At 40.6% G+C, this 12,470-nt stretch overlaps 1 protein-coding gene across 2 annotated transcripts in view; it reads right to left on the reverse strand.

Moving 5' to 3' along the window:
• The window catches only part of PHLDB2 (pleckstrin homology like domain family B member 2), a 103,844-nt gene that overhangs the window by 61,141 nt on the left and 30,233 nt on the right, over positions 1-12,470 (reverse strand). For both annotated transcript variants that reach the window (XM_065876058.1, XM_065876060.1), the window contains exon 2: positions 8,744-9,127. In XM_065876058.1, coding sequence (XP_065732130.1) covers positions 8,744-9,127 — 384 coding nt within the window. The remainder of the gene's footprint in view (positions 1-8,743; positions 9,128-12,470) is intronic.

A 12,470-nucleotide genomic window follows, 5' to 3' on the forward strand; every position in this document is an offset into this window, starting at 1 on the left:
CTTGGAAAGGTACAATTTTCGAAGACAGAACCTGGAAGGATTAGAAAATATAAACAGACCTATCACAAGTAATGACATTGCAACTGTAACTAAAAATTTCCCAACAAACAAAAGTCCAGGACCTGAAAGCTTCACAGGCAAATTCCATCACACATTTAGAGAAGAGCTAACACCTATCCTTCTCAAACTCTTCCCAAAAATTGCTGAGGGAGGAACACTCCCAAATTCATTCTATGAGGCCACCATCACTCGTACCAAAACCAGACAAAGGTATCACACAAAAAGAAAATTACAGACCAATATCACTGATAAACATAGATGCAAAAATCCTGAACAAAATACTACCAAACAGAATCCAACAGCACATTGAAAGGATCATACACCATGATCAAGTGGGATTTATCCCGGGAATGCAAGGATTCTTCAATATACACAAATCAATCAGCGTGAAACACCATATTAACAAATTTAGGAATAAAAACCATATGATCATCTCGATAGATTCAGAAAAAGCTTTTGACAAAATTCAACACCGCTTTATGATAAAAACTCTCCAGAAAATGGGCATAGAGGGAACCTACCTCAAAATAATAAAAGCCATATATGACAAACCCAAAGCAAACATCATTCTCAATGGTTAAAAACTGAAAGCATTTCCATTAAGATCAGGAACAAGACAAGGATGTCCACTCTCACCACTGTTATTCAACAAAGTTTTGGAAGTCTTAGCCATGGCAATCAGAGAAGAAAAAGAACTAAAAGGAATACAAACTGGAAAAGAAGTAAAACTGTCACTGTTTGCAGATGACATGATACTATACGTAGAAAATCATAAAGATGCCACTAGAAAACTACTAGAACTAATCAATGAATTTGGTAAAGTTGCAGGAAACAAAATTAATGCACAGAAATCTCTGACATTCCTATACACTAACAACGAAAAAACAGAAAGACAAACTAAGGAAACAATCCTATTTACCATCTCAACAAAAAGCATAAAATACCTAGGAATAAACCTACCTAAGGAGGCAAAAGAATTGTACTCAGAAAACTATAAAACACTGACGAAAGAAATCAAAGATGATATAAACAGATGGAGATATACACCATGTTCTTGGATTGGAAGAATCAACATTGTGAAAATGACTACACTACCCAAAGCAATCTACATATTCAATGCAATACCAATCAAAACACCAATGGCATTCTTCACAGAATTAGAACAAAAAGTGTTACAATTTGTATGGAAACACAAAAGACCCCGAATAGCCAAAGCAATCTTGAGAAAGAAAAATGCAGCTGGAGGAATCAGGCTCCCTGACTTCAAACTATATTACAAAGCTACAGTAATTAACGCAGTATGGTATCAGCACAAAAACAGAAATATAGATCAATGGTACAGGATAGAAAGCCCAGAGATAAAGCCACACAAATATGGTCACCTAATTTACGACAAAGGAGGCAAGAACTTACAATGGAGAAAAACAGCCTCTTCAATAAGTGGTGCTTAGAAAACTGGACAGCTACGTGTAAAAGAATGAAATTAGAACACTGCCTAATACCATACACAAAAATAAACTCCAAATGGATTAAAGACCTAAATGTAAGACCAGACACTATAAAACTCTTAGCAGAAAACATAGGAAGAACGCTCTTTGACATAAACCACAGCAGGATCTTATTTGACCCACCTCCTAGAGTAATGAAAATAAAACAAAAATAAACAAATGGGACCTAATGAAACTTAAAAGCTTTTGCACAGCAAAGGAAACCATAAACAAGATGAAAAGACAACCCTCAGAATGGGAGAAAATATTTGTAAATGAAGCAATGGACAAAGGATTAATCTCCAAAATATACAAACAACTCATGGAGCTCAATATCAAAAAAACAAACAACTTAATTAAAAAATAGACATCTCACCCAAAAAAGATATACAGATGGCCAAGAGGCATATGAAAAGATGCTCAACATCACTAATTATCAGAGAAATGCAAATTGAAACTACAGTGAGGTATCACCTCACACTGGTTAGAATGGGTATCATCAGAAAATCTACAAACAATAAATGCTGGAGAGGGTATGGAGTAAAGTGAACCCTTTTGCACTGTTGGTGGGAATGTAAATTGAAACAGCCACTATGGAGAACAGTATGGAAGTTCCTTAAAAAACTAAAAATAGAACTACCACATGACCCAGCAATCCTACTACTGGGCATATACCCTGAAAAAGCTAATTCAAAAGGATACATGTACCCCAATGTTCATTGCAGCACTATTTACAATAGTCAGGACATGGAAACAACCTAAATGTCCAACAATAGATGAATGGATAAAGAAAATGTGGTACATATACACAATGGAATATTACTCAGCCATGAAAAGGAACAAAATTGGGTCATTTATAGAGATGTGGTGGATCTAGAGTCTGTCATACAGAGTGAAGTAAGCCAGAAAGAGAATAACGAATATTGTATATTAATGCGTATATGTGGAATCTAGAAAAATGGTACTGATGAACCTATTTGCAGGGCAGGAATAGAGACGTAGATGTAGAGAATGGACATATGGACACAGAAGGGGACAGGGAGGGTGGGACATACTGGCAGATTAGGTTTGACATAAATACACTACCATGTGTAAAATAGCTAGCTAGTGGGAACCTGCTGTATAGAGTGGGGAGCTCAGCTTGGTGCTCTGTGATGACCTAGATGGGTGGGATGGAGGGATGGGAGGGAGGTCCAAGAGGGAGGGGATGTAGGTATGCACATAGCTGATTCGCTTCATTGTGCAGCAGAAACTGACACAACACTGCGAAGTAATTTTACTCCAATAAAAAAAAAGAATACATCTAAATGTGGAGCTACTCTTGCCAGGCACAAACAGCAGTCTGCAAGAAAGGCTCTTCTACAAACAAGGCTGTAAAGATCCACATGGCGTCAGGTAGGAAGAGAGGAGAAGCAAACAGGCAAGACCCACACATTTAGCAGGACACAGAGGAGAAGGGAGATATGATGGGCTCAGAGATCCTCCCTGCAGAGTTAGCGGTTTGAACCACCTTTGGGCACACCAGCCCTGGGGTCCAACACAAGGAAGACAAGTCCCCTTAGCTGGTTTGAAGACCAATGGGACTTAGAGGAGGGTTGTAAGAAGCCGAGACTCTACTCATGAAGAGCAGGTGCACATGCTTGTCTACTCTAGGGAACAAGGGGGAGGAAGCAGATTTAAAACTGTGTGGGGTTCTGGCTGGTTTCCCACAACTACTCCTGTCTGCAGCAAGTGCCTGACCCAGCTGCTCTTGCTCCTGTGCAGCTCTCTACTAGGATGGAGGTGCTTTAGGGGGTGGGGGGAGTGCACACTTAGAGGAAATGAACCAGCTTGGACCCGACCCTCAGGGCTTCTATTCCATCACGTTGAGCTCTGATCACACCCAGATAGGGCTGTGACAGCCACTGAGCATAAGAGAAGCCGGCTTGCACCTGGCTCTGGCTCTAGTCCCTCCATCTCCAGCCCTACCTCTCACCAAGGTGATAACCGCCTGCACACCCCAGGAGAAGATGTGACCCATGCTCACTTCAGCTTCAGCTTTCCCACCAAAGCCACTGGGCACATGCAAATTGCATAGGGACACTCCCATGCAAGGATACTCCTTCGAGACCAGGATAGGTAACTATTTCACCTAATTTCATAGAGAAAGAGAAAGTTAAACAAATAGGAAGACAGAAGAAATTGTTTCAAATGAAAGAACAGGGAAATAAACCTGAAGAAAACCCTAATGAAACAGAGATAAATAACTTACCAGATAAAGGGTTCAAAGCATTAGTAATAAGAATGCTAACTGAACTTGGTTAAAAAAAAATAGATGAACACAGGAAGAATTTTAACAAGGAACCAGAAAACATAAAAAAAAAAGAAAGAAAGAAACGGAGCTCAAAAATACAATAACTGAAATGGAAAATACACTAGAAGGAATTAATAGCAGATTAGGTGATACAGAAGAACACATAAGCAATCTGGGAGAGAGAATAATGAAATCACCCAATCAGAACAGCAAAAAGAAAAACGAATTTTAAAAAATGATTAAGGGACCTCTGGGACAACGTCAAGTGTTATAACATTCACATTATAGGGGGCCCAGAGGGTGAAAAGAGACAGAAAGGGATAGAAAATGTATTTGATGAAATTATGGCTGAAAAGTTCCTGAAGTTGAAGAAGGAAACAGATTTCTAGTACAGAAAGCACAGGTAGTCCCAAACAAATGAACATAAAGAGACCCACATTGAGACATATCATAATTAAAATGGCAAAGGCTAGAGATAAAAAGAGAATTTTAAAGACAGCAAAAGAAAAACAGAGTCACATATAAGGGAACCCCTATAAAGCTATCAGCTGATTTTTCTGTGGGAACTTTGCAGGCCAGGAGGAAGCAACATGATATATTCAAAATCTTGAAAGGGAAAACTCTGCAACCTAGGATACTCTATCCAACAAGGTTATCATTCAGAATTGAAGAAAATATGAATTTCTCTGACAAGCAAAAACTAAAAGTTCATCAATACTAAAGTGACCCTAAAAGAAAAAGGTCTCTTTAAGTGGAAAAGAAAAGGCTAAAACAAGAAGTGAGAATTTATAAGAAAGGAAAAATCCCACAGGTAAAGGCAAATATACAGCAAAGGCTGTGGATCAGTCACTTAAATAAGTAAGCATGAAGACTGAAAGACAAAGATTGTAAAATCAACTATAACTACAATAAACAGTTAAGGGATATGCATGAAGATGTAAAATATGGCATCAAAAACACAAAACATGGGGAAAGGGAGTAAAAATGTAGATCTTTTAGAATGTGTTTGAACTTGTGATTATCAGTTTAAAACAAGTAGATATAGCTATAGGTCAATACATGAACCCCATGGTAACCACAAATCAAAAGCCTACAACAGATACACAAAAACTAAAGAGAAAAGAACACAAGCATATCACTAAAGAAAATCATCAGACCACAAGGGAACAAACTAAAAAAAGAGAAAAAAGCAGAACTACAATAACAACCAGTAAATAAGTAAGAAAATGGCAATAAGTACACACCATAATCAAGTAGGATTTATTCCAGGGATGCAAAGATGGTTCAATATCTGAAAATCAACCAATGTGATACACCACATTCACAAAACAAAGGATAAAAATCACATGATCACCTCAATAGACACAGAAAAAGAATTTGACAAAATTCAACATGTATTCATGATAAACTCTCATCAACGTCGATACAGAGGGAACAAATCTCAACATAATAAAGGCCATTTATGACAAGCACACAGCTAACATACTCAATCGTGAAAAGTTGAAAGATTTTCCTCTACAATCAGGAACAAGGATGCTCACTCTCAGAACATCTATTTAACATAATATTAGAAGCCCTAGCCACAGCAAGCAGACAAGAAAAAGAAATAAAAAGGCATCCAAATTGGAAGAGAATAAGTTAAACTGTCACTATTTGCAGATGACATGACCATATACACAAAACCCTGAAGTTTCCACCAAAATTTAATTGGATTCCCCCACTGCCCCCAAAATGGGACCTAATTAAACTTAAAAGCTTTTGCACAGCAAAGGAAACCATCAACAAAATGAAAAGACAACCTACTGAATGGGAGAAAATATTTGCAATGATATGACCAATAAGGAGTTAATATTCAAAATATACAGCTCATATAAGTCAATATCAGAAAAACAACTCAATTAAAAAATGGGCAGAAGACCTCAATAGACATATTTTCAAAAAAGACATACAGATGGCAAACAGGCACATGAAAAGAAGCTCAACATTGCTAGTCATCAGAAAAATGCAAATCATAACCACAGTGAGATATCACCTCACACCTGTCAGAAAACAACAAAAAGTCCACAAATAACAAGTATTGGGAAGAATGTGGAGCAAAGAGAACCCTAATACACTGTTGGTGGGAATGTAAACTGGTAGAGTCACTATGGAAAACAGCACGGAGGTTCCCCAAAAAAGCTAAAAACAGAACTACCATATGATCCAGCAACTCCAATCCTGGGCATATATCTGAAGAAAACAAAAAACAGTAATTTGAAAAGATATATGCACCCCAATGTTCATAGCAGCATTATTTACAATAGCCAAGAAATGGAAGCAACCTAAGTGTCCATCAACAAATGAATGGATAAAGAGGATGTGGTATATATAGGCAATGAAATATTACTCGGTCATAAAAAAGAATGAAATTTTCCCATCTGCAACAACATAGATGGACCTGGAGGATATCATGCTTAGTGAAATAAGTAAGCCAGAGAAAGACAAATGCTGTATATTAGCACTTACATGTGGAACCTAAAATAAAAATACCAAACAAATGTAACAAAACAGAAACAGACTTACAGATATAGAGAACAAGCCAGTGGTTACCAATGGCGAAAGGGATGGAAGAGAGGTAAGATAGGGGTAGGGGATTAAGAGGTACAAACAGGCCTGGGGCCCCCCTTTCCAGGGCCAGCCATGGCGTGCTGGGCAGCCCCAAGGCGTGGCCCTCAGCTGAGATCAGGGAGCCTTTCCCTGGCCCCTCGTGCCCTCCCAGACCAGCAGTGAGTGGGGGATGACTTGAAGTGGGTGCTCTGTGGTGACAGCCCTCGCTGGCACAGTCTATTTCTGGACACGTTCTCACAGTCTCCCGTTGGGGACCGTTTTGTTCTTCCCTGGGCAGCATGAGCTTCTCAAGTTGCCCACAGACCGGGGCTCGGCCCATAGGAGCCAGAGTGCTGCAGGCGGCCCCACGCGGGCAGGCTGCATGCCGATCAGGCCTGCACTCCCCCTGCCAAGGACTGGGACTGGAGAGTGGCTGCACTGGCTGCTGAAGACAAAGCAGAAAGCGTTTCCTGCCTCCACTGTGTTCTGGGCACTGAGCAGCTGTCACAGGCCTTGTTGGTGCTAGGTGAGGGTCCTGAGCACTCCTGCTTTGGAGTGGGCTCCCCCGTGGAGCCCCAGAGGGGCCTGGCCCCAAAAGCTCAGGGTCCCTCCCAGCCCCCATGTCTCTGGCCCAGGCCTCAGACCCGTGTGTACAAGGCAGGGCGGCTGGCACTAGATGTGTGGGACTGGGGACTTCCTTGGGGACCGAAGGACTGCTGGGCCAGTTGGGCGTGTGGGAGTCACTAAGGGGGTGGCCCGAAGCAGGCTGTGGGGGCCACAGAGGGGGGCCTGCTTCTGGACAGGCCAGGGCTCCGGGGTTGCTCAGCCCACGTGCAGCACTGTTTCAGGCCTTGCCTGCTGCCCGCAGTGTCCCCAGGAGCTAGTGCCCCAGGGGCTGCACTCCACTGCGGGTGGGGGTGGGGGAGCAAGGGGAGAGGTGGAGTCGGCCTTCTGCCTAGGCCAGCCATCATGAGATCTGGTTGTGCTCCGTGGTCAGACGAATCCCGACCAGCCCTGGCTGAGAGTCTCGTGCTCCTGTGAGAGCTGCCGACCTGCTTGGTGGGGGTGGGTGTCTATAGGCCATTGTCTCAAGGCCTGTTTATGTTTTCCTTTCACTAAGTTTGGGTTTATTTTGGTTGGGTTGGCACTAATTCTTAAGATGCTGTGAGAACTGTTTCATCCGAATGCCAAATAAATTTGTGTTCTGGAAAAAAAAAAAAAAAAGAGGTACAAACAACTATGTATAAAATAAATAAGATATAAGGATAGATTGTCCAATGCAGGGAATATTGCCAGTACTTTATAACAACTTTAAATGGAGTACAATCCATAAAAATATTGAATCACTATGTTGTACACCTGAAACTAATATAATATTGGAAATCAACAATACTTTAATTTTAAAAAGTTAAATAAATAATAATAAAGGTGTCCTAAAGACAAAAAAATGGGTGAAGAACATGAGTGTCTCAAAATACAAATGAACAACTAAAAATATGAAAAGATGTCCAATTTTATGCATAATTAAAGGCAAGAAAATTAAAACATCATTAACTTAGCATATTAAAAATTTTCGATAATACACAACTTTGGCAAGTGTATGAATAACAAGGTGCACGGATAAACTCTTACTCAGTGTCACCTGGAAATAGACAGTCTTTTGAGAGTATAATTTGGGAATATTGATTAGAATGAATAATATACAAACTCTTTGACCTACCAATTCCACTTTTAGTAAGTGATCCTACAGACAGATTTGCACAATTGTGCTGATATATACTTTCCAGAATATTTGTTGCATATATATTTTGTTGATAAAATACTGGAAACCATTTAAATAGGAGTTCCAAACAATAAAATACTAGTCAACCAAAGAATGAGGCAGAACTGTGTATAGTAATATGCAAAGATGCTCCAGACATTCAGTGAGGGAAAAAAAAATCGTACAGAACACTATACTTTTATATATGTATGTCTATGCTTATAATATACGGCCATATATGCACAGAAATACTGAGAAGGCGTGTAAGACACTTTGTGTTTTTCTCTCTCAGTTGTACAACTGGAGGGGGCAGGGAGAAGAGAAATTGTTTTTCTTTATACTTTTCTGTACTGCTACATTTTCTAGAGTGCAAATTTGTTACTTTATAGTAAACACCCTAATCTGCTGCACCTTGCTTAGCTGATTACCTCTTAAATTGAAGCTTCACTGAAAACAGTCTGGAAAACAACCAGGATAAAACCTCTAGTGTCTAGGCCAGTGCAGATGCATGTGGTTCAGGTCTTAAATTTAATCTGTGTCTGTGGCCGGCTTTACCTTTGGTAGGATGCTTAGATAAGCGGACTCGCTGGAAGCTTTCAGAAAAGCAGAGGAGGGCGGTGGGGGAGTCCTGGTGAGGTCCCTGATCAGTTCATCATTCCTGGAGCTCCTGAGGGAAAGGAAGCTGGCGCTACTCTGACTGAGGCTCCCGAAGCCCGCCAGGTCTGCATCGTGGAGAGAGCTTTTCTGGTGGCACCTGTATCTGGTGTCAGGGCTCACCCGGGCTTCTTCAAACACGGACTCCTCGTCAGAGAGCTGCAGCTTCTCCAGTTCCTTATTGATTTTCTGTACATCTGCCACAGTGGTGCCAGTGGACACGTGACTGTCAGGCTTTGTGTACTCAGCACAGAGACTGAGGATGGTCTCCAGACGCTGTCTCTCCTAGAACACAGAGGAGGGAAGGTCAGTGAGTTTGTGAGAAGGAGACAACTCCGAATAAAAAGATGGAAGAGGCTGGGACCCCTGGTGAATTCAACCCACACATAATCCCACAGATACTTGGCTGGTGATGTTTTTCATCATCTTTGATGAGCCCATTTATAAATCCAGATGAAACCTAGGTTAACAATGCATGATTTTCCTCTCAAATTCAATTCTTTATTTGTATATCCCAGTGCTGATCCTAGCACATACTAGCACTCAGTGAGACCTTTCTTGATTTATCAATTCTCCAAACACTTCAAATGTTTTCGTTTAATCTCCTTTTTAAAATCTTCATCCCCTTCCCTCCCTCTACTATCCACCTGCAACAATATCTAGCTCATTCATCACTGTAGAGTTAATATTTGAGTTTAAAATTAATTCTCTAGGGCTTCCCTGGTGGCGTAGTGGTTAAGAATCCGCCTGCCAATGCAGGGGACATGGGTTCGAGCCCTGGTCCGGGAAGATCCCACATGCCGCAGAGCAACTAAGCCAGTGCGCCACACTAATGAGCCTGCGCTTTGGAGCCCGCGAGCCACAACTACTGAGCCTGTGTGCCACAACTACTGAAGCCCATGCGCCTAGAGCCCGTGCTCCACAATGAACGAAGAGTAGCCCCCGCTCACCGCAACCAGAGAAAAAGCCTGCAACGAAGACCTAACACAGCCTAAAATAAATAAATTTTTTTAAAAACTATAAAAAAAAATTAATTCTCTAACTTCCTTATAGAAATGTCATTCTACTGTTTAGACACACAAAAGGAAAATGCTACTCTAGAAAAGGCTTAATTTGAAAGGCATAATAACTAGGTCTTCAATTTTTTTCTTGAAATGCTTCAAATTTTTTAAAACTCTTTTTTATGTCTTGTCACCATATAAAGGTCTTTCCCACCAATTTCTCAAATGAAAAATTGAAATGATTTTTTAAAAAAGAGAATGTCACAAGAAGATGAAGAACATTTAATGTCATGTCCAGATAGAAAGAGAGCAGCATATTTCAAATTCTGAGATCATTCAATCTTTGAATCATTTAGCTGGAAAATAAAATGATAGTTTATTTGTCTAAAAAAAATTAATATAAGGCCATTGATGTCTATAATGGTACCACTGACACTTCACCAAGCTCCGCATGTAAAACACGTAGGTATTTATGATTTTTGACTTTAAGTAAACTTACTATACCTTTGTGAACAAGGAGATATAGTTTACAAAATGCTTATCATAAACCTAGACAGCACTCTGGAGTGGGGAATCTCAACATCTTCACCTTTCTCATTAGCCCAACTGCCGAAGTGAAAAAAAATAATAAAAGAGCAAAAATCATCTTTGGTTATTACATCTACCACATTGAAAAGAGAATTCAAAAGCCTTCCATAGAAAAATGTTTTCCCATCTAAACAGGAGGGAAATCCAAAAGGGAGGGGATATATATATATATATATATGGCTGATTCATTTTGCTGTGCAGTAGAAGCTAACGCAACATTGTAACGCAACTATACTCCAATAAAAATTAATTAAAAAAAAAAAAAGAGAAACGTTTTCCAAACTGGTTATCAGTAACAAAATAGAAAAGTGTTAAGCAGCCCTGGGCTGCTGTTTTTAATATCTAATTGCAGAAAATTTGTAAAAACTAAATTCTGAAGGCAGTTCTCTTTATTAGCGGAAGAGTATCAAATAGAAAAGTCAAATAGGAACAGACTAACATAATTCCCTGGTTTTCATTAAATACATCCATTAAATGACAAAATAGCATGAAATGACTTTCATCTGTCCTCTAAAGTACTCTCCCCACCCCAAAAATGCAACAGCTTGATCAAAAGGACTATTAAATGGGTTCTTATAAGCCCCACCTCCCTTTCACTGCCTGAACTTCTGGACGCCAGCTGCAGCTCCATCCTCATGGCCTCGTCCCACGGAAGGCACAACCTCATCCCAGGCGCTTCTGCACCCTGTCCATCCAGGAGCCCTGATGCTTATTTATCTCTGTAGCCGCTACCAGCTGCCAAGCCCTACCCACCTCAGCTTCGTGGGGAAGGAGGGGGGCGGACACACAGCATTCATTGCCTTATTTTAAACTCCAACAATCTAGAAAAGTCTGCATGTGAATATGCAAAGACAACTGCAAGGGTGTATGTGAGGAAGGGGACAGGAACAAGATGTTATATCTTACCCCTTCTCAAAAGCACCTGCATTAGAGGCTAATCACCTTTCTGCCATGTAGGTGAATTAAGTTGAAGCATCTAAACTCAGTCTTTGCTAATCTTCGTAGATGACAGTGTGTATGCATTCACCTCAACATTCACTACACTTGGGATTATCGGAAAGTTGTCAGTTTCTCTTTACCAGGGCACTAATGAACAGTGCGGTCCTCAAAAGCATGAAAGGTACTTCTGCCCAGCCTGTCATACATCGCAAAATTCCTCCCACATCTCCTTCCCAAAATAGTTTCTTTTGCTGCCAATGTCATTGCTTAATTCCAGAGGGAATAAATGATCCCAGCCAAAGGATGAATGCTATTTCAGACAGTGAAACAGTATTCAAAGGCGGGTACACAGGAAGTTTGGTCTACTGCTATGTGCTTCTCTCTATTCTTATCACCCCATTCACAGCCCATCTGTTCAGGTTTGAATCACACATGGATGCAGCACTGCTGCCCACGAGTCTAACAGAATTCCAGGCCGTGCTGAGACACACTGGCCCCATAAGAACTGCATCAAAGAAAAATAAACTGATGATGAGAAGTGCGTCAGAAGAAAGTCTGCGAGGCATTTCAGAAAGCACGAGAAGCCTTTTAAGGAAACCCTGCACAGAATTTACCCTCATAACTCTCCCTTGAGCCCTCTTCATCTTTCCCGTTCATCACGCCAATATTCTCCACTCTGCATGACCTAAAACGAGGGGGGCCAGTCCACACAGGACACTTTTGAGAATCAAATAGGGCACTATTAAGAATTACGCTGGGACAGCAAGCGCAAACTGGCACTGGCAACCTGAGATGTGTGGCTCTCTTCCTAAATTTCAATTTTCTAACAACCTGCTGAATTAGGAGCCTACCCTCTTTGACATCTCCAATTCCTACCCACCTTTCCAAACCAGCAATCCACACAGCATTCTCATGAAAAAGGCACCAGTAGAGAGCCCAAATATCTAAATGGCCCAAAACATTGGTGTTAAGGGTGTAGAACGTAGGTCCCTTTGAATTATATTATTTAAAATACATTTTAATTTTTTCTCTCTCTCTCCATTTTCCCTTTCCTCCAACTCCATATATCAAAGAAAGCTTTGAAGGGGACAAAAGAGCTT

The sequence above is a fragment of the Phocoena phocoena genome, chromosome 4 (genome assembly GCF_963924675.1).
Source record: "Phocoena phocoena chromosome 4, mPhoPho1.1, whole genome shotgun sequence".
NCBI classification, from domain to species: domain Eukaryota; kingdom Metazoa; phylum Chordata; class Mammalia; order Artiodactyla; family Phocoenidae; genus Phocoena; species Phocoena phocoena.